Below are 26,498 nucleotides of genomic sequence, written 5' to 3'. Positions count from 1 at the left end.
AGCTGGTTCAAAACGCAGCAGCACGCCTCATCTTCCAAAAGCCCAAAAGAGCTCATGTGACGCCACTTTTCATCTCTCTCCACTGGCTACCGGTTGAAGCCCGGATCAGATTCAAGTCACTGATGTTTGCATACAGGACTATAACTGGATCACATACTTTCACACACTCCATCAAGAACCCTGCGTTCAGCAAACCAGCGATGCCTTGTAATGTCTTCTCATAAGGGCATTAAATCTCTTTCCCGCTCATTCTCCTTCACAACTCCTTCCTGGTGGAACATTCTTCCCAATGCGGTCCGGTCACCCACATCTCTCACAACCTTCAAAAAACTACTTAAAACACACCTCTTCGGCGAATACTTGACAGTCAAATGAAAGGAAGGAAAAAAGTACACTCACCCTCTTCTCTCAACAGGTAGTGGTCTAGCTTTTGTTGAAACCAGTAACTTTGTATTAGCACCTATTGTACTGTTGCTCTTGTATGACATATCGCTTATTGCTCCCTGAACTCTTTGTAAGTCGCTTTGGATAAAAGCTGTCTGCTAAATGACTAAATGTAAATTGTGTTCATCAGAACAAAGAAATGTTTACAGGTTTGTAACAATCTGAGGGTGAGTAAATGATCACAGGCCTTTCATCCCTTAAGGAACGCATGTAAGCGATAGTTCACTAACAAATGGTCCTGACTCATAGTAATAGTAAACTTTTCCTTAAAAGGTCAATGGACAGTAAAGCATTGAATACCATTTATATCATCTCTTTTTCGCTCGTTTCAAAATAACTCCTGCAATATCATATATTCTTTATTATTAATGTCATGGCGGTTAAATAATGTTTTGTAACCGCAGCTATATGATTCCAGTTTAAATCTAAAGGGGGAAAACGCATTACACGCTTTCTTAGATTTCCTAGCACGTAGTGGAAAGCAACAGTGTACGTGTTCGTGCATTTAAAATACATGAAATAATATTAAAATAATTATTTTGACGTTTGTTCCAATCGTGTGTTGTTGACAGTGGCACGTTACCCCGTAACCTTCTGTGTTCTCGCGAGAACAGTCGAGCGCGATCTCGGAGGCCTGTTGTGTCTGACGGTAGACGCTGCGTGGGGGTCTTCGCTTGATGTCATTGGGAAAGACGCGAGGGCTGCGTGTACATCGCTGGTTCTCAAGCTTCAGTCTTTAATTCCTTTACGCACTCGCGTATCCTTCGTTAACTCCACCCGGGCTGCGTTCTCAACCGTTTTTGGCATGAAGAAGATGATGATGCGGCGGTGCCGTGCTCGCCCCCGGCAGTCGTGCAGATGCGCGTGCAGCTGAGGCGGAAGATGGACCACAACACCGTCGACGAAAACGACCGAATGCGGCTCTAAATCGCGGTTTTTCATCTTTTCCTATTAAAATCCCGCCGACGAGAACGTGTTTTGAGATGGCTACGAGGACGTCGAGCGGCACGAGGCCCTCCGGACGGCACGCAAACCGTCGGGATCTGTAGCCTGTCGGCTAGTAACAGACGAACGCCGCAGTCACCATATGAGGAGGATGATGATGAGGATGGAGCTGTAATTAGGAGGAAGATCAGGGACATTGCCTGGTCTTTAGGGCCTTTATATTGATCTGAACGGGCCCTGGACTTCATACACATCCACATCGTATCATGCAGTCGGGGTTGAACAGTGAACGTCCCGCATACTGACTGCTTTCTTATATCCAAAGCGCACTTCTTCGGTCAAACACCGGTGACCAGATAACCTGAGATGGATAAACTCACCATTATTTCAGGATGTCTTTTTCTGGCTGCGGATATATTTGCTATTGCGAGTATTGCCAATCCAGACTGGATCAACACTGGCGAGTCAGCAGGTGAGATATGATCGATATTTCTCTGTAGTGTATACAGATGTGGACGAAACTGCTGGAGCTTTAGGTGTACGCTTCTGTGAAGATGGGCGAAGTGTATCTGAGAGTTGATCAAAGCATTTAAGTGTCTTGGGGAAAACGAAGTCTGTTGTTTATGTTGTATTAGCAGGTCACACGTTTTTGTAACTTGCATGAATTTGAATTACAACTTTGTTGCATGCAAATGTTTCATTGATTTTGGCTTAATATATTTAAAAGAAAATGCCTTTGATTTTATTTAAATGTGCACAGGCGTTTGTATTTGATACAACATTTCTATATAATATTTAATAGTTTGCATGAGCAATGATACTTGGAAGTCTCACCTAGATCTGAGACGTTCAAGCCTTGACTCAAAAGTCACGAGAATCTCAACAAAACACATTTCTACAAAATAAAGGTGCTTAAATTGTTCTTCGCAGTGATGAACCATGTTTGGTTCTTTAAAGAACCATCTCTTTCTTACCTTTTTGTAACCTTTTTCCGCCACAAAGAACCTTTTGTGAATCGGCAACAGCAAGGTTTTACGGATATAGAAGGTTCTTTGTGGGACATTTAGGCATTGTGAAACGCACACATTCTCATTATTTGCCTAATGTCATAAAATATTGATACATGTTGGTGTAATACGGTAATGATAATTTCATTTGAGCGTATTTTCTCTCAAACCCCATCATAAATAAACCAAACAAATGACTCAATGAGAATTTAGTCTGTAGAATTGTTAAACTCCTAATAAGAAGTAACTTTAAACTTGGAAACACTTTATTTCATCAGATGTGTCAAGCACTGATGGCAGGCAAATTGTGCCAATGTTTCTTCTAACACCATCCAATACTATCCATCCGTCACGATAAACCCCAAGACATGCTTGAGGTTATTCCTAATACTTTTGTGTCTTGGAGAGCCCGAAAAGAGTCATGAAACTAACCGAGGCAACTATGACACCGAAACCATTGTTAAACATTTAAAGCCGTCCTGCCAAACATCACTGTCCTCAGATGTCCATGTGCAGGCGGGCTGTTGATAAACAGCTGCTCTTTGTTCAGCATGCATGACTGCTTAGTAAGTGGGTCAGAGAGGTTCAAGCTCAATCCTCCGTATTCAGCGAGTATGAGAGCGCGTGCTGTTAGTCTACCTCATAGAGTTAAACATTTGTGGTGTTTAACATAGGGCGCCGATAACAATAACTATCATTTATCAATAACGATAACTATAACTATCATTTATCGATAACGATAACAATAACTATCATTTATCGATAACGATAACAATAACTATCATTTATCGATAACTATAACTATCATTTATCGATAACGATAACAATAACTATCATTTATCGATAACGATAACAATAACTATCATTTATCGATAACTATAACTATCATTTATCGATAACGATAACAATAACTATCATTTATCGATAACGATAACAATAACTATCATTTATCGATAACTATAACTATCATTTATCGATAACTATAACAATAACTATCATTTATCATTTATAATTCCGACCGATAGTTTTTAGGGAAGGCAGTGGGGAAGCTCTGCTACTGCACTGCATTAAATAGTAGTGCGCCCTCTACTGGCGAAGTTAAAACTAATACAATTAACGGAATAAACTGATTGTTTTGAGACGTGATATGATCCTACGGGATCAGATGATACATCGCAACAGAGTGAATGTAAAACCAAGTAAATGGACACAGTACACTACAGTTCACATTTTCATATTATTTATTACAAACTATATATAAGTAAGAAATCTGTTAACTAGATGCTGCATAAGTGGAGAACAGATTAAGTATATGTTTGCCAGCTAGGCCGAGGGAATGATAACATCAGATTCTGTAGCGTAGAAAAAAAACAATAAAACACATTCGGAACAAATTTTACATGTGTTGATTGTTACTGCGTTTTGCCTTAGTTTATACCGATCACGTTTATACCCATCACGTTTGTCCGTTTCATAAGAGAAATATTCAAAGTCATTTTTTATCATCATTGAAATACATATGTTATTTTGATTAGATTACCGAATGTATGACAAATCGCACGATTGTTTTTTTTTTTAAGCGCATTTATGCCACAAGCTGCGCATAGACACATCTTCTTTATACAGCACAAGCTTTGGGCAGATATCAATACAGGCGTGTGTTTTCTGTACAGCCAAGCTTCACAGTTATAAAGTGAAGCTTGATTGTAATATAACTCTTTTATTGAATATTACATCAGAATAAAAATCAAGTGAGGCACGTCTTTTTTCACGTCTTATTTATATAACACAGGGCCGTGGGACAGGCATTTTCCTTATACATTTATAAAGTCAGGCGGGTCTTCACAAACTGCGTGTACTATTTATACACCACAAGCTCTGCAGTTATAAAGTCGGGCCAGTCTGATCTGTACAGTGCGAGGTTTTATGCCGTTTTATGATCGTTCTGCACAGCATAGTCAAACAGACATAGCGTGCTGTATTTTTATGATACATTTTTTCTTAACTTATTTAAAATTGTAATAATAATTCATTATATCACTGTTTTAAGCTTTTGAATGTTTACCTGTAATATTTTAACTCCCGGGGTTAGTTAAAATCTGTTAATTTAGCTGTTATCGGGAGTTAGTGCCCGAGTTGGCTATCGTTATCGGCAAAATCCGGTATGAATGTCGGTCGACCTCTACATAAAAATTGGTTTGTAAATAGCGCTATACAAAAACGATTCATTTTGACAAATAAAACTTAATAAAGGAACGACTTTGGGCTAAATACTGTAGGGAAAAAAGCCTCATGGATGAATGCATAGATATTTGTTTGTGTTTGTTTTTATCAGATGTTTTTTTAAGCTGGAAAACTAAGGAATTTAAAGTTCATTGTTTGCCGCATGCAATTCACAAACATGAATGGTCTCCTTTGTTGAGCTATTGTTGGATTGTTTCCTTCCTGTGAATGGTAAAATCATCAAGTGTTTGTCATGCCCCTGCCTCTCTCTTTGATGTGGACTAAGACTAGAATGAGGCAAAATAATTCAGTGATGAGATAGTGTTTTGGGTTCTTTCACAGAAATTGGTTCTTTGATCTACTTGTAGATGTTTTGACTAAACTGTTGCATCAAGGTTTTTTATTTTATTTGTTTTTCAGTCATTATGTGTTTATTATTGCTATGTTGATGGGTACACAAAATCAAAAACATTTCCTCTGGTTTGAAGAAAGGTTATCCTTTTTAGTTCGCTATTACATAATCGCTAATTCAACAAACCTCAGGTCATAAGTATTACACTTTGCACACAGTTGTCTAGCACCTTATAATGTTTATGCTATACAGACAAAGTAATAACTTAAATCTTGTGTTTTGGTTTTGTGAACTTTACATTTCTATTGAAGAAAAGTCTTGAGACGTCCTTGTGACTGGGAAGAATAATGCAATCAGATTAATAATACCACGTATCATTTTGCTTCCAAGCTGGTGAATGGGGGGCATCCATCGATCAAAGAACAGCTCAACACGGCTCCATGGTCTTGACAAAGGTCTTCTGAAGCAAATCAAAGCATTTGTTTAAGAGAAATATCCATATTGAGAGCGCTATTAACATCTTTAGCTTCCGTTATTCCTTTGCTGCGCGTGAACCTGAGGCTTGATTGTCGTGCAAATGATGGTGACGAAAGCGGCCGCACAGAGGAGACTGTATCCTATTGGATCAAAACTAAAAATGCTGTGTTCGTCATTAGAACTTGCATAATTTGCCAGAAAAACAAGCCTCACGTGAAATAAATAGCCCACCCACGCACCAACCAACCAGAATCCTGCCATTCTCCTGCAGCCTGCACACACGAGTGTCTTTCTGCCAACACGCATCAAAACATTTCCTAGCTCTAATTTTAATTATTAATGCATCATAGACTCTTCTATGAGGACTTTTATCACATACGTCGACCTTAAAAAATCTAAGGTCGTTCATAGGGATGTTCATATTGACAGTTTAATAGTATCAGACAAATAATTTAATATGTAATTTGTTTAAGTGAAATAATATTAATAATATTTTTTTAAAGGGTAACTCCACCCAGAAATGAAAATTCTGTCATGAATTACTCACACACTAGTTGTTCCAAACATGTATACATTTCTTTGTTTGGAGTAATGTTAGCAACCAACAGTTCTGAAGCACCATTGATTGTCATAGTAGGAAACATTTAAATGTTATTGAAAAGAGCCCCAGAACTCAGTTTTCCTACATTCCTCAAAATATCTTCTTTTGTGATCAACAGAGCCAAAAAATTTAACTATGGCAGTCAACGGTGCTTCAGATCGGTTGGTTGCTAACATTCCAAAATATTTCTCTTTCCAAAATATCTCTTACGGTTGATACTATTCTGCGCTAACTAGGGGTGGGCGATATATATCGTCTGCGATAATATCGGGATTGTTGTGTTAACGATGTGCAAATTTTCATTATCGAGTATTTTAATTACTCCGAAAAAACACTCCAAAACACGCATTAAAACTCCACACATTCAGAGGCTGCAGCAGGGCGTCACGTGATTGCTGTTGTGTGCATACACATCGTCATTTCTGTCACAGGTTGGCGCATGGGCGCACGCATGTTCAACACCGGTTAACGAATGTGGTTATGCTAAACATTTGACAGAAGGAGACAACATGCAGACACCCAGAGCTTCGCAATCTACTTCAGATGACTTGGTTGCTAAACGTGGCTCAACCTCACTTGAATCGAAGTGATTCGTTTTTGGGAAAACTGATTTTGCCAAAAAATACGGCACTCTGCAAAGTGTGTAGGAAACATGATGCTGTTAAAAGCAGCTCGAGGACCAACCATAGTAAGGAATACCAAGAGTATGAAAAGTTCCGAGACTCTGCTGCCCGAGAAAAGCCGACATCGGCTAAGGTACCTGCTGCACAACATACGCAGAAACTTAAGCGGAGTCGTTTAGCGGAAATGTGCCTTACGATAAGAAAAGCAACAGTCAATGCTATCACAAGTTTATAGCAAAATAAATGCTGTCGATTCAGTAGGTGGGGAAAGTGCCAAGTCAAAATTATTTCAGCTCAACTGCCCTCCCCAACTTATGTCATATATTATTATTTCATCTTGCTTGTATGCTGTACAATTTACATTACAGCAGAGGTGTACAACTGAATGTTTACTCCGAGTTGGATGTTCTTACACTAATTCAATTAGTATTTTGTATGTCTTTGAATGGTTTTTACTTGAATACTTACATGTTAAAGAAAATAAATAAGCACTGTTTTCATTCAACATTGTGCCCATTATTATCATCAGTGATTAAGTAACTCATACTTTTTATTACTGTATATTCAACGTGTCACAGACCCTCGACAATTGTAGCTGTGTCTCATTTCGAAGTCTGCGTCCTGTGGATGTCGCATGCGAAAGATCAACACATTCACCGAATGTCATACTATGGACAACGACGGACACTCCTGATGATGAAAATTGCGTCATGCAGGGGATTCACGATGAATTTTATATAAGAATCTAAGGAAAATTTACCGAAATGATCATCCCTAGTTATTCAATCCATAAAACCAAGTAGTATCACAGTGCTGTGACATGTTCATAATACAAGATAAACCAAAATTTCCTAAATCGCAGGACTTTTCTAAAGTAAATACAGAGCCCACGGGACAAAACACAAGTCGGTGGTTCTGAAATTTAGAAAGTGAAGAACCCCTCAGAGCCTTTTATTCCCAAAGAAACAGTGAGAGGAATGATTCATTCAGCTCGCTGTCGTCTTGTGAAAGCATACAATACTCATTTTACCCTGCAGGCAGGGAGCTGATTGTATGGAGATTGTTTTAGAAGTGTTGAAGGCATTTTTAACACTACAGTTTCTGTTTGCAGCAAAATAAGAAATGCCGCTTACACCCCACCGCTTGTGAATCACTTGCTAGTCCTGGAAACATTTCTACTCTGGCACAAGCCATTACTGTGTCCTTAAAATAAAGATTAATTTCAGGCCCTCTCAAATAATCCATTTGACTTGAGTGAAAATATAAAGTTGTCTCCTGACAAAATTGTCATCATTGATGTCATCATTGATATCTGAGAGCATACTCCATTTAAGCAAGAAATGGGGGGTCTCTGTGAATGGCGGTCATTCCAGTTGTGTGTAGCATTTTCTGCACATATTCTGTAGGTCTGGTTATTTTGTCATTGAAAATTCGCCGGATGTTGAGGATAACTTGAGGAAGAGGTTTTTAAGAAAAGGACTAACATGCTCTTAGCAGCTCTTAAAATCATACGTGAAAGGAATACTGGCTTACTAAGTGTACTCTTGAAAACCGATGAAGCCCGTCTGTTTGTGCCACTGACTCGTAGATGTGAAAGACTTTATTGTTGTTGGTAAGTTCTAATGTGTTCACAGTGGTTTGCATTCTGTGGTTGAATTAGGTTCTGCTTTACGTTTTGTGTTTCTTATCAAACAGGGCTGTAAGTAAAAAATGTATTCGCACATAGCACCGGTGCTACAGCGTTTTAAAGATTTATAGCAGCAGAAAAACTTTTTGATAAACGTTTTTATCATCTTAAACAAAAACACAAATGCAGTTCATCACATATATTGACGGGTAACTGAATGAGGACATTAGCGTTATACAAATGGATACATTAGGGATATATAATTTTCAGTTTTTTCCAAATTCGTTTTTTCCTGAGTTCTGTATCTTCAATGCTTTACAATTCAGTAGTAAATACATTTGACCATAAAATTACTGTAATACTACAGTATTTACTACATTAAACTGCAGTAAAATTATTGTGTACTGTAGTATATTTGAAGCCTACTTTAGTAAATATTAAAGTATACTATAGTGTTTACTACAGTTTATACATTTAAAATTATTTTATCATCTTGTTAAAATTAAGTAGACTTTTATTTTGGCGGATTGTTGCACAGACGCTTGAGTTTCAGTGTGTTTGACAGTTGCTTCATTCAATCTAAGTTTAATATACGAGCGTTTCATTGTTTAAGTCTGTGGATGAAGTTCATGTCCTCATATAGTAAGATACAGACAAATCCACGAGTGTCACGCTTGTAACATGTTGAGGTGGGCGACTCGTTCACTCATAGACACGCAGAACAAGCAGGAAGACATATTTAAATAGTAGAATTCCACTTTCGTGATTCCTTCCATGTTTTCCCACATCGTGTAGTTAACCTCACACGCCAACAAGCACATCGACAAACGCACACAAACAAGCTGCTCTGTCTAATGGCCCTGTCCAACTGTATCGCACGTGTGCTACAGCTACACTATTAAATGTATTCGTAGCACAGACCATATACGTCGCACATGCACTGTACAGCCCTGTCAAATAAACAAGTTTGTGATGGATCATGCCATGTTGTAACTAAATGTTAGCTTGTATTCAGTAGGATACTTTTTGCATTTTGATCTAGGCTCAGAAAAATGTGTATTTGCCTATAAAGCATTTTAATATAATGTATCGGTTATGGGCTTCCAATGTTAAACAGTTATCATTATCGGCCAAAATTTTAATATTCGTACTCATATTCATTTACATACCAATTCAGAAGAGCACAATACATGCATCTTGGTCTCTCTGTAATTTATGTTTTCTAATTGATGGCATATAGTTTATCATACGCTCAACCCATTCGTTTTTCTTTCATGAATTTTATTGTATAAGTCTACATTGCTAATACCTGAAGAAACAAATATGTGTGTTTGGGTTCACTAGGGGAACAGGATGCGTGTGCATCTGTGTGTGTTTAGTGTGTTAAAGAGAACAAGCCTGCAGCATCATATACTGCCTCCGCTTTCCACCCACCGGGGTTCAGAGGCTGTTTGACTCATCTCCATAGTGTTCCATATCTCCAGAACTTCTCAGCCTGCACTAATGAGACAACTAGGCTCAGGAAGCAAAACACGTTTGCTTGATTTCCTGTTGTTTCACAGATAGACTGCGAACTGGACGGCGCTTTATAGTTGCTGTCATTCCGCTATAGAGTAACTGAGTCTCCAGTTGGTTACTGCATTTTCGGTTTTGTCCTAAAGAAATGCCCGCATGAGAGTAAACCCTTCCTAATAAAGTATGTTCTTAACTAGGAGTGTAATGATATCAAATTATGTGTACAAAATAACAAATGTCAAAGAAAAGATTGAACGTTTTGGAAATAAATGTCATTTTAATTTCATTAATTTTATTAGGATTTGTTCAATCTATTGCCATGCAATCTGTACTGTATGGATGAGGACACCTGGTCCTTGATATCATATACTGCTGAATGCTGCATTTCTATCATCAGCAGGTCTTGTGTGTTTGCTCCAGTATGAGCTGCTTGGGAATTGGGCAAAGCTCCAGCGCTTTTTCAGCTTTATTTATCCAGATGCGTGGTTCCAAATGACATTCCCCTTGCGTTCATACAAGTTTAGTTAAGAGTGAGAGTGTTGCATTTGTGTGTCTACACTGCATTTGTGTGTTTGATTTTGTGTTGTCTGTCTCTTATTGTGCTATAGCGTGCCAGCTGGTTGTAGTGATGGAATTAGACGTTAAAGTTGTGAACCAGCGGGGGATTGTGGGTGCTGAGGGAAATGTTTACCGGATGTAGACACAAGTCTTTATCAAGCTCTTAAAAAGCTTTTTTCCCACCAAGACGACATGCTTCTTTCCCATCCTCAGACTGGAGTTTGAACTAATTCTGTTTTTCATTCACAGTCTTGTGATCGTTTGTATAATAAAGCCAGATGTGGATCAGCTTTGTTGCAGTTTTCAATCCCACATCCTTTTCGACAACACGTCTAAAATGATTTGCAATACATTACAAATATTTTCAAAATATACCATTTTATTTTACTTCTTGAAAAAACCGTTACATCAGATTAAATAATGTTTTTTTAAAGGACCAGTGTGTAATTTTTGGAGGATCAGACAGAAATATATGTAGTATATAATACTGACAGAAATGCAAAATAATGTACATAACTATTACAGGGCGCCAGGCTAACTTTGTTTACTTGGAGCACCGTAGGCCCTGACTGCAATTTTAAGGAGCGCAAGCAAAACATTCAGGAGCACACCTTAAATCACCCTGCAATGCAATATTTCTATTATTTTCCCCAAAATGACTATTAATGATACTGACAAATGAGTTGCTTAATGACTGCAGATTTGGTTCTGCTTATTTAAAGAGGCAGAGTTTACAGATAATCTTTGTTATTGATTCCTGCTAAATAGAGAGAATGTAATCTGAATTCATTTGACCCAACAGATATTGTGTTTAAGTAATATTTGTCAACTGTCTGAATTGACGTAAATGTACCTATAGGAGGATAACGTTAGCATATGATAGCAAAGGGTGCTAAGTCAGTCACAGGCTAAATTGAATATTCAAAGCCAGTGTTACTTACTCCATGCACGTAATTCCTCTGAGATATGAAGGTGCGCATTATGTAGATTTTAGTCAAGCATACTCAAGAAATCCATCACAGCAAACAGTGACTTGTATTTATGCACTCACGTTGTATGTGAACTTGTCAATGACGACAAGTTTTGTGCCTGGCAGCGGGAAACATCTGTGACCCGCGCAGTTGACCGTCACAGCCTGCACTGGTGGCGGGTCACGTTCTACTTGTCTTTCCACGTGAAATTACTAGATGAAATTCCATATTTGCAGGTCAGCCAGCATCGTGATTCCAACTAACGTTTCACTTTCATTACGTGGCGTTCGCTGCTTGGTGCTGCTGGCTGCAATTCGCGTTGTTAAACCCATAGAAAATTTGTAATATCATCGTCCATCGCAATGTTTCGCTGTAGCCATCGTCCGATGCTAATTCGGTAGACATTGCCCAACCCTAATAACTATGTCTTCAGAGGTGTTATGTTTTTTAATACCTCAGAATGATCTATTTCTATCTACATACACCGCAAGTCCTTTTACATTGAATTCACCGGGTTTAAAAAAAAACTAAACGGACAAACGGCTCTACAGAGCATGATTCATTACTACGTTAATCTGTGTCAGCCACCGTAGTGCTTTGAAAGGGAGGGGGAGGAGTGTTTGTTGCAGTTTACAACCTCACCACTAGATGATGCTGAGTTCCACACACTGGACCTGTAAATGAACGGTTTGCTCAGGCTAATTGACACATTGCGATCTCAACTTCATTGTTATGTGAAAGGTCTGTCACATTGCAGATGTAGCTCTCATGGACACATTCACACACTCTGCTGCCAGCAAAAACAGCTTCTCTTCAACTGGCTTCCCATTTATTCTCTACCTCTTTTGTTTAATTTGCTATAACTCTTTACATAAGGTGAACTCAAGTGAAAAGAAGCATGAAGTGAAGAAGTGTTTATTTTGATATTAATTTATATTTGTTCCATATATTAAGCTCTTGTGAATTGCTTGCTGTTAGAGAACTTCTAGTCTGCTATAGGCTTTGTTCCTTCACCTTTTTTACAAGTGCAAGTTGCTTCATTTCCAGATGCTTTTCTGTCTTTGCAGCAGGAAAGGGTTGCATATGTTTGGCCTCACCATTGTTTAGACCATTTTACATCATTTTCAGCTATGTTTTGGGGAATTGACACCACACTAAGTGCATTAAAGGCCAGTCCTCCTTTTTTAAGGCTTTCTGTCCAACTGGAATCTGAACTGCAATCCAAAATAGATAAAATACAAAAGTGAACCCCTTTATAATCAGTACAATCCAATATCAACTTCACTTTTTGTGTTGTTAATGACATGCTTTATATATACTTTGAGTTCAAAAGTGCTATGTAGTTAGGAAAGGTCCGAGTTGTTATTATTCTCACTTGTATGTGGTTTGAAGGACAGGATTTCCTTGGTTCTTTCATGTCCAGGATGTTTTTAGGTTCTCTGCGATCTGCTTTTATTTCAGGGTGTAATGTGAATACACCCTCAGTCCATCACTTTGCTTCTGAGATGCATTTGAAAACCTCTTACTGACCTCTTCTTTAGACCTGCACTTGCCCTTAACAGACACCACGGCACCAGGCTCTACGCCAACAGCCACTTTACGCCACCACTTGCAGTATTGTAGCTCTCTTCGTTCTGTTGTGTATGAAACACATCAAAGTCATGCAAGTTCACTCAAAATAACTGTGACGTTTCTGCCATGTGTAAACATAAACATACGAGTGAAAAATGCAACTCCGTTTGATAAGTCCCTCTCTTGTTTTTCTGCATGATGAAGACTTAAATAATCCTACACACTACAAGACGGCCAAAACGCATTCCAGCAAGAGTATAAAACAAAACTTGCGTTCAGGTTGAAATGCAATGAGAACAGGCCGGAATGTGGGATTGCTGTTGTGTCTAAAACATCCATTCCATTTGATATCATGTTTCATGTATACTTTGAGCTGTACGGTGATAAACATAAATGAAAAAGAGAGAGAGTAGCTAGTATGCACATTTTAATGCGATAGTGTTACCAGTGCTGGAGGGGTTTCCAAACTTCCAAACGCCCGCCCCTACATAAGCAGTATACTCAAAACCCATCTAAATCAAATCATTTACATTTATGCATTTGGCAGATGCTTTTATCCAAAGCGACTTGCATTGCATTGTCCTATACATTTGTTTCTAAGTATGTGCAATCCCCTGGGATCAATCCCACGACCTTGCCGTTGTTAGCGCCATGCTCTTACCACTGAGCTACAGAAACCCTCGAATCCCGTAATTGCTTCCAGTGTGGAAAAGCAACACCGATTATAATCATTCCCGTTAACACTCCTGTTTTGGCCATTTTTCACACCCATTTCCTGTTAAAACCTCCAGAAAATGATTGCAAACAAGAGCGGGAAACGACCGTCAGGGACTGGAATGTATTCGCCTCTTTGCTGATCAGACGTTTTTGGTCGTGGCAGTTTTTAAGATGCTCTTTACTTTTGTTTGTCCTTTGCAAGTGCCACTTGCAAACTTGCACACATTTAACAAGGGCAAAGTTAGGTTCCAGCTAGGGTTGGGCGCAATGGCCAAAAATATATTTCACGGAATGAGTAATTTTATTTCACAGTAATAATCTCACAGTAAAATTATATATATATATATCTTTTACCAATGTTTTATGGGTTGTATTTATTTATTACAGTTCAGTTAAATGCCCACTGTAGTTAAAATGTAGGCAAGTTATGAAATTGCACTAAATATATCAAATTAAGTTCTGATAATGAGATGTATTATTTATTTATATTTATCTTCTGGCTTTATCAAATGTATACAGTAGGAAGATAGTCAACATATATCGCAATGAAGTATGAGTATATGCACAAACAATCAAGAGTACAGTATATGACTGGAGGTATAAACTGGTGTTCATGGGGTCTGTACTGTAGCGCTTCACTCTCTTTTAGATGCACATTTTAGCGTGTTGCGACTCTCTGTCATTTAGGTTTGTTTATTCTCGCGCTTTTCTTTGCACTGCGAGTCTCTGGTGACTCGCCTTACTTACTGCTTTACAAAACAATCTGACTTCTGAAATACGTGAGAATGAGTTTTTTTTATATACACGGCGGGTGAGAGAAGCACTTGACTGGAGCGATCGCGAAACTAGAGGCCAAAAGAAGGTCAAAATACTATTTGATTTCTTAATATATATCATAACGGCCAATTTACAGCGCGCCGAGTTTACCACGCCTACTTATTTACATTGCACGGAATAGAAAAATCTCTTACGGTTGACAGTTTATTCCACGGTAACTGAATTTTCCGCCCAGCACCAGCTGTTTACCCGCCATTCTCCTGCTGTGTCTGCACAGCGTATGTGACTGGGCTGATGACGCTTGGTGTCGGCGTGACCAGGGAGGCACAATACATTTACTGAACCTCACACCGAGGGCAATGATTGGGCAAATGTTTCTGGTTCTATGCCTTTCACAGACGATATATAATTATAAAATTACCAATGTATCACTTTATTTATTGATTTCTATCAGGATGTTAAGAGACTTCCAACCAGCATGACAAAAAACTTTTCTGGACAGTATTACCTACTCAACCTTTGTTTGATGTCATTGACGTTGTTTGTTCATGATTCCAGGTGCACTTACTGTGGGACTGGTGCGTCAATGTCAGACCATTCACGGACGAGATCGTACATGCATCCCCCCGCGACTCCCGCCAGAGTGGGTTACCACGCTGTTCTTCATCATCATGGGTATAATCTCCCTCACAGTCACCTGTGGCCTGCTGGTGGCCTCTCACTGGCGCAGAGAAGCCACAAAGTACGCCAGGTGGATCGCCTTCACAGGAAGTGAGTGATTTGGTTTTCTCATTTAAAAAGCATAGAAGTAAACAAATCTAAATTGTTAGTTTAAAAAATATTTTTTTAAAGTTGTTTACAAAGCAATCCACTGTGAAATGAAGCGAACAAACGCAAAATGTTTTACAAACGTGAGCTGGAAAGTCTTTAAAAATAAACTTCAACCATGCATTCCTAATATCAAAATCCGAATGTTCACTCTACATGCAAATAACAGTGAAAGAAGTCCTCACTTTTACACATATAACATGGAACTAGCCACTCTCGAGAGCCCTTCGGTAAAAGTGACAGGGTTACCTGATCGATAATGCGACTTAAATAGGAGTACTCCACCTGTCTTGATTCGATTTGTGTTTACTTAGGATTATAATAAACAAAAGTCAGTACACTTGTGCATATAATTAGTATTTGAATACGTATCAGTAGTGATATAGTATGTGAGCTGTAGGTTTTTACTGTCAGATGTGCGTCTGCTATATGTGTTGGCTGCTTATGTGCAATATAGTTAGTTATTTGCATTAGCATAAAATGTTGAAAGTCTGATTCAGCTGTGCAAATTAAATACTGCGGGCACTACTAAAACTTTACCAACACTGCTGAAAATGTGTCTCACAACCGAACATAAAATATAGTAAATTATCAATTAAGATGTTTTGATAGTGTTTGGTTCAATATATATATATAAACTAATGAATCCTTAAATGTTATGCCTTTTACAAAGAAAGATTGCATTCATAATACAACAAATCACATAAATTAAATTTCAAGCATTGTTAAAATTGTTATTGTTATTGATTTACCGATGATTTTGACAAATTTGTAAACAAAATCTTGATAGGTTATATAATCATTCATATTAAATTATATATAATTGTTTTTCGGTCGTGACAGAATTTGGGGAGGGGAAGAACAAGAAGCAAGTTCAGTCTATGGTATTTGCATATATATCTTTGAACTTTCACTTTGAAATAAAGAGAAAACAGCATCTCCGTCATGTTAGGGGACAGCTAATATGCTTCTTATCTGTGTCATTAAGTTTGTTGTAAAACTTTGGCGGTAGAGCGCTGTATGAAGGAAGAAATCAGACGCTAACCTGTGTTCTGTCACAGAGCTGAGCGATCTCGCTGTAATCCGTCCCATTTTTATAATCGGAAAGGGTCTGGTAAAACACAGCCGATCCCGATTAGGTTAAAATGCCTTGATCGCCCCCGATCTTTGCGATGGGCTCGGTAATCTCGGGACATTTTTAAATCTGACATGCGTAATTAAATCCTTAGTATATTAGTTTTAACATTTTGTTTCCGTTATAAATGTTGTGTTGGTTGTATTTTGTTCAAAAGTTTGTTTAGCGTAAAAATGTTTTCCAGAAAGTTCTTCTGGACCAGCATTGAACCAGTGATGTTGATCAACCCCCGAACAACACTTTCAGACAAAATAAACTCTTTGCTTAACCTGTCAGTGAAACAGACCTGGAAGTGGCCAAATCTTGGCCAGTATATAAGTCAAGTTGGACTTTATACTTACTGAAGTGTGACTATCTGAGACTAATTCGCTGACGAATCACTTCTTGCTTCGGCTGTTAGTTGCCCTTTACTGCCCTTTTTTGCCTTGCACTCTGAGACCAAAGATATAAACAGCTTGGTGTCTGTCCGGAATGCTTGTGACCTAAAAGCTTTTATCTTTTTGAGAGCTGATTTGTTTTTTACTTAGCAAATAATGTCTACATCTCCTGAAGTTGTATAGGGTCCACAATGCAAGGGGTCTATAATGTGTTGTTTTAAGTTGAGGAAAGAATTGTGTTCTGTATGAATATGAAGCGTTAGCGTTGCTGATTCTTTGCATACCTCAGGCCCACATAGTAAGGTTTTTTACTGGGACCCTAAAGCTTGGTCCTCCGAAATCGAGATTTAAGAATAGTGTAACGGAGCCAGCAAGTTTTTGTTTTTACATGTTGTTTAGGGGCAGGTTGGTTCAGACTGTGCAAGCATTGGCTTAGTATTCTCCACAAGTAGTTAAAACCAAAACCTAGAAAAAAAAACTGTAAAATGTACTTCAGAAATCAAACAAATGATTCATTATAAAACTGTTGTAACCGTATAGACGGACCGATTAAAAAATCTGTCTCCGAATCCCAATGTATCACTTTATTTAAATATAACAGCATCAGTGCATGAGAGAGTCAATAATGGGGCTGTGTCTGGTCATCTTTTCCCAGCAAGCTTTATCTGGTCTTTATCTGCATAGCTCCATGTGTTATCTCCTTTTTTGCTGTATCAATTTCTCAAAATAACACCCGTCTTACCCCTCAGAAAGCAGCTGGACGCTCTCCTCCCATCAACTCGACATAGTCTGCTTGACAAAATATTGGTTTTACCCTATTAAATGAGTGGTCAGGTCCCATTTAAACACAGGCACATGGGCGATCTGTGTGGTTTGGGGTGAATGGGACCGCTTAGGTGTTACGTGTCTGATGAGCATGTGTGTAACATCTGTTGTGTTTACTCGCTGGAGGCACTTTTAACTATCCTATAGAATCCTCTTCAATTTCAAGCTTCTCGGGGTACAAACAAATCTTGCATGGAGTGTTTGACACTTGTTATATTTTAGGGTGAATATTGAGGAACACCAATAGACAACGTTAACTTTTGTAATCTGTTGTCTTTCCATGAGAACATGCAGGGTGTGATATGAATTTATCCAACAGGAATTGATCGGGTTATGAAAAGTGGGTGTTGCACTTGAGGGTTGAAGGTGAGAGATCTTTGACAACTTTGGGAAGTCGTTCCAGAGGCAAAGCAGGTTTTCAAATGCTTTCATTTTGGAAAAACGTGCATTTGAAGAATTTTGCACAACATTAAGAAAGTAAATGGGTGATTCTCAAGATGTCAAACATGATATTCTTTAAAAAAAATCTATTATATTAATTTATAACAAGGCATTACATATACATAGGCATTCATTTAAAACTTTTACTGACAGTTTAACAATTGTTTTTACATTTATTACAAAAAAGGCCTAAAAAAGTCTCATTACCGTAATCATTTGAAACAGTCAAACCTTAAGCATGTTTTGTTTACAAAAAAAAACGAAGCCATGATGCTTAAGCAAGTTTTTATTAATCATACAGAATAAGACAAATGAATTATATTTTAATAGAATGTTATATATATATATGTGACATTGTTTAAATGCAGAAAACTACTTGTTTCGGTATTGAGAAGGGAAAAAGTTGTGTACACAGTGTGACAAGAGAATATTTACTTTTTAACTAGGAAACAATTTTTTATCAGAATGTTTTAATTGTACTCTGTTTAAAGGCGGGATGCAACTGTGTTTCATGCATTTTGACTTCAGCATGCTGTCTTCTTGTGCTTGACATGGTCACTTCGTCAAAAAAAAAAAAAAGAGTTGGACGTATGACGTAGTATTCTGTGCTCGATACACGCCCCAAGTGTTCGTATAGGTTTCGGAAAACATTTTCCTTCATAAATCCGTTTTCTTAGTCCCTTATTGGGAAATTCTTCCAGAACAGCAATAATTATAAATTATAGAAAGAAATGGCCTGCCCACGCGTCAACAGACGAGCGATATGAAGACCACGCGGTTAGTCAAACTAAGTCCAATGTCTGTGTTTTGTTGCCCTCGCCCCGCACGCATCGCATGTTTTAGGAAATAATCATACAGCTGGATCTGTTTATTAATAAATGTGATCAAACTAAAGACACTACGGATATTTGAAAGGTGCGATTCTACTATTCTGTAAGCACTCAAGATAAACATGAGATATACAGAAATTGTCTGAGTTATGGCCTCTTTAACATATGCACTCAGACAATTTAGTTAAAAGATTTGTAAACTTAAATTGTAAGGTTTCGTCGAAGGATAGCACATTCCTACTGTTATGGGGTTCATTATTGAGCTTTTGCTTCCATCTTTATCTCTTCTTTGTTTCCTATCATCTCTCCACTGTCCCTGAGGTGTTTTTAATGTTAAGGTGTTCTTTACTGACGAGAGCCAGAGACTCCCTCAAATCCCTCTGACGTTATGGGATTTTCTTGGAAAAGTATTGTTTGTCAATACGCTTTTTTTCTGTTCCAAAAAACATATTTAGCTACGGTTTGCGTCCGGATGTTTTTTTAATCTTGTGTTTGCTCATTGTGTAATGATGGCCATGTAGAGATTTTTTCTTTATTTGCTGTCTGATATGTGGCATTGGCAGTAAACTGAGAGAGATGGTGTTGAATGAAGTCATTTTGCTGAGAGTCGCATACATAGTGGAATGGTCGCCATGGTAACAGAAAAGAAATTGTCCCAGTTGTCCAGGTTCCGCTTGCTGTCTTTGATCCTCGGTGACTCACTTGTCTTTTTCTATCGCTGTGTGGGGGTGGTAGTTACGTCGCTGAAAAGAGCAACGGCTCCTTAACTAGAACCTTCAGCCATCGGGGGTTCGGTTTAAAGACGACCGTAATGAAACGCTTGGGAGGACAGAAGGCAGCCGAAGTGCAAAAATAGCACAGGTACAGAAAAAAAGTTTTAAATGAGGCGGTTTGTTGAAAACACTGAAAAGAGCTGTAGAGGGCTTACTCGGATTACTAAAAGAATTAAGATTGACAATCCACATTAATAGGCATCTTCTCAGTAGTTTTACATGGCCCGATTTCAGGAGGCACTGCGTGTTGTAGTACTCAAGACCATTTTTTGATGGTCTTGTCTTTGGTCTCCACTGTCTTTGGTCTCGGTCTTGTTTTGGTCTCGACTGTCTTTGGTCTCGGTCTTGTCTTAGTCTCAGACTTGGTGATTTGGGGATTTTATTCAAGACCGGTCAAGACCACAACTGTGGGAATTACACTAAATTGCTGTTGGATTGTCTGATTTATGTGTTAACATCATTCGTGTGATTGATGTAAAATTTCTGGCTTTAAAAGCATTCACCGCTTGTTCCTTATTTGATTCTTCTGTTTTCTGTTACTGCTGGTAAGAGAAGAATGGGGGATTATCTTAAAGAAATCTGTCAACAAAAGGAATGCACACAAAGACCCACAATATCAGATATGTGATTGCAAAAATGGTACTTGTATGAGATCTATTTTATTTTATAACACCTGATGTGATATTTATTTTGTATAACTATTCAATAAACCTTGAGTTAATAAGTGACTGAAGTTTTAGACACAATTAAACACAAGTTTTTGTTTTGTTCAAGTTCTTGTCTAGAACACATCTGAACTTTTGTGCATTTCTGAGCAACACGCAGCTATTTTGCTATGATTAGATGATAAAGTCATGTAACTAAGTCTCTGAATGTTTAGTTTTGTTGAAGGTCAAACACTGAAATTTATCTTAGCTATTTACTGGTTTTTATATTTAGTAGTTAGAATTTTTCCCTACACGAAAATTGTAATATGTTACAGTGGGTGGGTGATAAAACATGGAACATAAAACTCATAAATTTATGCACAATTAATCACCTAAGTTATTTCTATTATTATTTCATTATTGCTTTTAAGTGTTTTGTGGATCTTTTGAATGAATTTTCGGAGTGGTGGTCTTGGTCTCGACTCGGTCTAGGCCTGTCTTGGTCGTGGTTTTGGTGGTCTCGACTACAACACTAGGAGGGGGTTCATTTCAAGACCTTTGGAGGGTTTGTTTTGGGCTCCATGAAGGTCTAACACAGGTGTCTGGGCTAAAGCTGGCACTGGCCTCAAGCCACCAAAACCTGAAAGAGTAGCTTTGTTTGAGTAACACAAGCCCACTGTGTACCCCTCACCACACCCAGGTTGACCAGCTAACATTCACGGCTCAACGTCTGGTGTCATGTCCACAGTTGTGGCTTTGGCTTACACAAGCTTCAGCATATGGTGTGTCAGCGGGGACGAACATAAATATTAGCTGCTGTCTGCTCGGGCTTGTGGCGTAACCAGAACGCGCTGCTGGCAACACACAAATAAAGAGTCAAAGATAATTAGCCTTCATGTTCTGAAGGAAACAATAGAGCACTCTCAGGTTGTCGATGTTGTATTTGTTTATATGTACTTGAAATAACCTTGGTTGGCCTCATTTTAGCAGAATGTGAGTTTTGTTGCATTATAGCGACGGTTTATTCATATGTTGTTTGCTGTGAAAATAGCCTCAGGAGCTGGCATGACATTAAATCTCTAACAAACAAATATCATTTTGTGTTCTCAATTCAGTGGCAGGTTTCAATAGCACTCTTATTTATGTTTACATAATAGTATTTTCATATAATTCTGTTGCAGTTGTTACTTTTCACAATCTCAAGTGAGATACACTTTTTACCACATATTATCAAACATATTGGCTTTTCTAGCAAGTATTAGAAATGCCCCAACTTCTGTATAACTTCCGAGTGCAGTAGTGCATCATAACATTACTTAAATGCACATATACCATGCAGTAGGGCTGGATAAAAAAAGATAGGTTCTTCTATTCTAATCCATTTATTATTTAATTAAACAATATCGATTCGAAAATCCCTGAAAGGAATCTTGTCTGTAATTCGCTTATCATCTTGATAGTCGTCATTTTGCGGTTCACTTAAAATAGACAGAGGATCTTGATGCAAGGTCCAGAAAAAGGCTTTATGGGGGCCTATTTTTACATGTTTAAAATTTTTAACGGTTTTATTTCTTTTTTTTTGCCTACCTTGTGTACATTGTATAGTATGTGCATATTGCTGCTATCCTTCTAAAACCATTGTAATTTTGATTAATAAATCATTATTATTATTATTAGTCACCCTTTATGTATGCGTTTTTTTACAAATACGTACCCAATAAAAAGTATTAAAAAGTGCTTGTCAACTTCGATAACAAAGTATTTAGTCAGGTACAGTGCTTTTTCCATTTCCTGAAAAACAGGGAATTTGGACATCCGAGGTTTCAGAAGGCAGCACTAATATTGATTTCTTGTGACAAGTGTTTGTGTAAATGTGTTATTCAGTTGCAGGGTTTTCGTAACCAGCATTTATATTTAAATATGAATTTTATGTCCGCAGGTCAAAGTCTTTGATGAAATGTTGATAACTAATCAATATTGTAATTGAATAGAAACCATAAAAATAGGAGTTGGATCGAATCACAAGGTTGGTCTCAATACCAGCCCTAACTTGTGCTTTGGGGTCCCTCACATTTCTGCATCTTCTGATAACTTTTAAAGTTTCATTCAAAGCTAATGCAGTGCCATGACTTAACACAGATAAGAGCATTTAAGTTAATCACCTGTAAAATATTACTGTTGCTGACAGCACACAAGGCTAAAAATATAGATGAATCATTAAATGTGAAAATGTACATTATGGCTCTCCTACATGATGTACTTGTGTCAGGACTATTTCTGTACTCCCATTGGACATTTTTATTTTTTCATCATTGTGGTTAAAAAAAGCACATAGGGCTCTATTCATGGAGACACATTATTCCCTATTATAACAGCATGACCAGAGGTGGGAGGGTGGCATTTAACGCAGCAGAAAGAGCTTTATTTACACAGCATGAGGACATGACACGGCAGCAGTCTAGTCTCTGTTCATCTCTTTAACCCGCTCCTTTCATACATCTAAAGTTATAACCGTGCATAAAGCTTAATCCTCACAGTCTTTCACGATCCTTCAGTCAGATCACTGAACTTCTTGCGAGGCCACTGTTTAATTTCAGTGCAGGATTCTGCTGAAAGATGCTATTATCTTGCTAATGGGCACCAAGATTGAGTTGAGACTGCACTCAGGGATCTATTAGCAGCTTCTGTTTGTATCTCCCTAAAAGCCTCTCTGCCAGGCTAACGTGAATGCATGCTGTGTATTTATCTCCTCTGGTCAGAGGGAGGTCTGTTTTAAAATGTGACGGGTTTGATGAGTCAGAACATACGCTCCGAGAGTTTGCCGTTGTCAACGCTGTTGCTGTGCTCTGCAGTTGCTTTTTAACAATTCTCTTATGCCACCAAGAATCAAATGTACGTGCAATTATTTATAAAATTAACTTTTGAATAGGGATACACCAATTTGTAAATTTTCTCCGATACCCAATAATTATTTAACACTGGAAGCCGATGATCGATAGATATATTGGCGATATACAGTTTCTAAATATTAATATACATTTTTCTGAGACTGAAACAAAAGGCAAAAAGTGGACAACGGCTTTTATTCGAAAACATTGACTGCAAAAACAAGATAAACCTTAGTTCTCTTTTTTCCACCAGAAAATCATGCACCAAGCCTACTTTACACTAGTTAAAGATCCTTTAACTTTTAAACTTTTCTGGTAGGCTTGTTTAATAAACGATTTATAGAGCATCTTCCCGAGCAACCCAGAAAAGTGTTCTTGGTAGCTACGAGTCTGACAGGTCTCAAGACAAAAGCAATCAAACATTATGCTTTTGCTCCTATAATTTACACATTGATAAATATCTACATACTGTACCTACATTACCGATGTTTTGCTAACAGCAGTATGTGGATGATCATGACAGAAAGACATTACTGTACTGGATTTTACAGTGAGCAGCGTGCAGCTGAAGTGGTCTACCAGAAAAAATGATTCCTCATTTATCGGCCTAAATTATATAATTTACCAATACCGATATGGCAGATAATTTTTCGTGCATCCCTACCTTTGAACCAATTGATATAGAACGGATCTAGTTCACTTTTGTGAAGGCCATGCCGACGCATCCGATACAGGAATATCTCATTAATCGCATCAGAATAAAAGTTTGTGTTTACATAATATATGTGTACTGTTCATGTTTAATTTTGTATTTATAAATACCATACATAGATGTATTTAAGAAAAATATAAACATCAATAAAAGTTATACGAGTCAAAATACATATAAATACAAACATGCAAATATTCCCTGTCAAAATTTGGTAGAGACATGCTGAAAATGTGTAGCATAAAACCTGTATCATGCACCTAACTAGTTTCTTTTTCTTTTCTGTGCCTTTAAATTTCCTCAAATCAATAAATCAATCGAGAAATGGCTTCATACACATGATGGTGAGAATGTCACACTGTAAGTATCTCGGCAACGTTTTGGCAGACTGAAAGGAAACTTAGTGGATGAGCTGTGGAACATGTCCTGAGGGCTGTAGTTCATTTTGGAAACTTTGCCCCCTGGTGGATATGAAATGAAGCTTTGCTAGTTAATAATGATGGTCCCATTTTTGACCACTGCTCATTTGCCCTTGTGATAAAGCTCTGTTTTTTTCTCTCAACAGTGATCCTGTTTTGTATGGCGGCTCTCATCTTCCCAATAGGATTCTACATCAATGAAGTAGGGGGACAACCGTACAAATTACCCAACAACACCGTGGTTGGCTCCTCTTATGTACTGTTCGTGCTCTCCATTTTCTTCACGATAGTGGGGCTCCTTTTTGCGGGAAAAGTCTGCCTTCCTGGCTGAGGGAACATTCCCAGCAGGGACATCTGGAGTGTTCAAAGTGATTTCGGAGGAAAACAGCACTCGAGAAGCATTAACAGAGGATGGTATTATATGGTAATTACTCGCTGAACTGCACAACGACGATAAAAACAATGAATGCACACAACGGTGCATCCGGCTACATGCTCTCCTTTGCCCAACCTGTGCTTATTTAAACCCTGTCTTTATGTTGCATTTTGAGCGTGAGAGTACCAGGGGCCACCCGAACACAAAAGAATGATCCACGATGGCTGCTTCCACCACAGTTTCCTTATTTTCGTTGTTGTCGTTCAAGGATTATAGTTTCAGTATGTTACATTCATTCAAGTTCTGCAGTTTTTACACACACATGTCGCCCCCTGCCTTTGTGGAGAAGAATGACAAGTGGTGAGGAACGCAGGTGGAGACACGATAGGCCCTTGGGCCCTGTGGGCACAGTCCATCAAAAAAGGGTCACGGTTTAACATCCTCAGTTAGAGGCCCAAGAGCTGGCCAGGGCAAAACACTGTTACAAAAGAGGGAAAAGGGAACAGTATTAAAACCATGTTTTTTTGTTGCTTGAACACTACATTAGGCAAACGCACCAGGACTGCCGGTCAGGACCCTGCACAGCTTTGCCTCGATCTTAAACACTCAGATATTGACGGATGTGTCTCTAGTTATGACATCCATACCAAAAGAAACTCCTGCCTGCCTTCTGTGTTTAGTCAGTTCAGTTGGTTTGCAGGCGGACATTTGTGGTTTGACTTTATATCTTTTTTTGTCTTGATCGCTAGATTTGCAGAGCCCTTTACTTGTTTGGTTTAATTTTGCTAATGTGCCATAAATCTGATTTTGTTTTATGAACGCAAAGGGCAAGAGTTTTAGGGAGCACTGTGCAGTATAGCCATTTAAGTAGGTGATGCACTACCAATGTACAAAAAGAGAACTCCTTACCTCATTATTTTACATTTCAAACTATTTCCCCTGTAGTTTACCATGACAAAAATGTGTGCCCTGTAAGTTATTTTCTGCTCGATCAGACATTTCATCAAAATGCTGTGATAATGGCAAAATTATTTATCTGACACTGAATAAAAGGAGATCAAGAAAGTGTGTGTTACATCAGTCGTTCTGTTTCTGAAGCGTTCCCCCATATGGATGAGAAGTGTATGCTTTAAGACTGCATCTTTACAGTGGAACAAAATCGCAATCTGCCTTTATTTATGACTTGTGTATATGTAGGTTACATTTATTTCCAAATAACCTATTCATGTTTTTTTCTCTCTCAAATGTGCTTTGACTTTGTTTTATAACGATTCCTTCTCAGTCCCCTGTACATTCTTTACTAAATTACTTTTCTTCTTTGGGAGAATGAGCTTTCCTCTGAAACATTCAAATTCTTCATGTAGTAACAGCAAACCCTGATACGTTTACATTTATTAACTAATTTAAGGATTCTCATAAATATATATGGTAAAGGCTTACATTTGGAGAGGAAAATGGAAACACAAAAAATATCCTTTAATTGTTTCATTCAGGATGCTCTTGGCAAAATGTATCTTTTTTTGTAGCACTGGGACCTAAATGAATGTGAAATGTCGGTGGCCTGCCGTGGAAGATATCCTAAAAACTGCACCTGCTTTGGATTTTTTTTCACACCCATCACAAAATGAAAAATTGCATTGGCGAATAATGAAAATCTGTTATTTATGGATTAAAAGGGAAGGAGACCAATCTATGAATGACAGTATTGTCTATCAAAGGATGTTATAAGTCCTTGTGCACAGTTACTGTTAAGAGATTCATATTACTGGCAAGACAAACTTTTCTCTGCTTCTCTTTGTTTCAATATTTCACTGTATACAATTAAAGGCGTACAAGAAAGC

General features: G+C 38.1%; 1 protein-coding gene across 2 annotated transcripts; it reads left to right on the top strand.

Moving 5' to 3' along the window:
• Window positions 1-1,007: 1,007 nt before the first annotated feature.
• On the top strand, window positions 1,008-26,498 carry mosmoa (modulator of smoothened a). 2 transcript variants are annotated; one of them, XM_079456408.1, is made up of 4 exons: window positions 1,051-1,861; window positions 14,968-15,180; window positions 24,428-24,483; window positions 24,572-25,731. In XM_079456408.1, exons 1-4 carry the CDS (start codon window positions 1,756-1,758, stop codon window positions 24,707-24,709), a joined length of 513 nt encoding a protein of 170 aa, XP_079312534.1. In that variant the 5' UTR covers window positions 1,051-1,755; the 3' UTR covers window positions 24,710-25,731. The 2 variants fall into 2 exon arrangements, with proteins under 2 accessions (XP_079312535.1, XP_079312534.1); XM_079456409.1 differs by having other exon boundaries at window positions 1,008-1,861; window positions 24,428-26,498.

The sequence above is a fragment of the Barbatula barbatula genome (assembly GCF_947034865.1).
Source record: "Barbatula barbatula genome assembly, chromosome: 5".
NCBI classification, from domain to species: domain Eukaryota; kingdom Metazoa; phylum Chordata; class Actinopteri; order Cypriniformes; family Nemacheilidae; genus Barbatula; species Barbatula barbatula.
The sequence above is the reverse complement of the archived record's forward strand: the minus strand, read 5'-3'. Positions and strand labels throughout refer to the sequence as shown.

Excerpts from the sequence above, each read along its gene's own strand:
- mosmoa (XM_079456408.1), top strand. The coding sequence starts at position 1,756 with ATGGATAAACTCACCATTATTTCAGGATGTCTTTTTCTGGCTGCGGAT. Across the intron at positions 1,862-14,967 it reads CAACACTGGCGAGTCAGCAG|GTGCACTTACTGTGGGACTG; the intron begins GTGAGATATGAT and ends TCATGATTCCAG. Across the intron at positions 24,484-24,571 it reads TAGGATTCTACATCAATGAA|TGGGGCTCCTTTTTGCGGGA; the intron begins GTAGGGGGACAA and ends TCTTCACGATAG.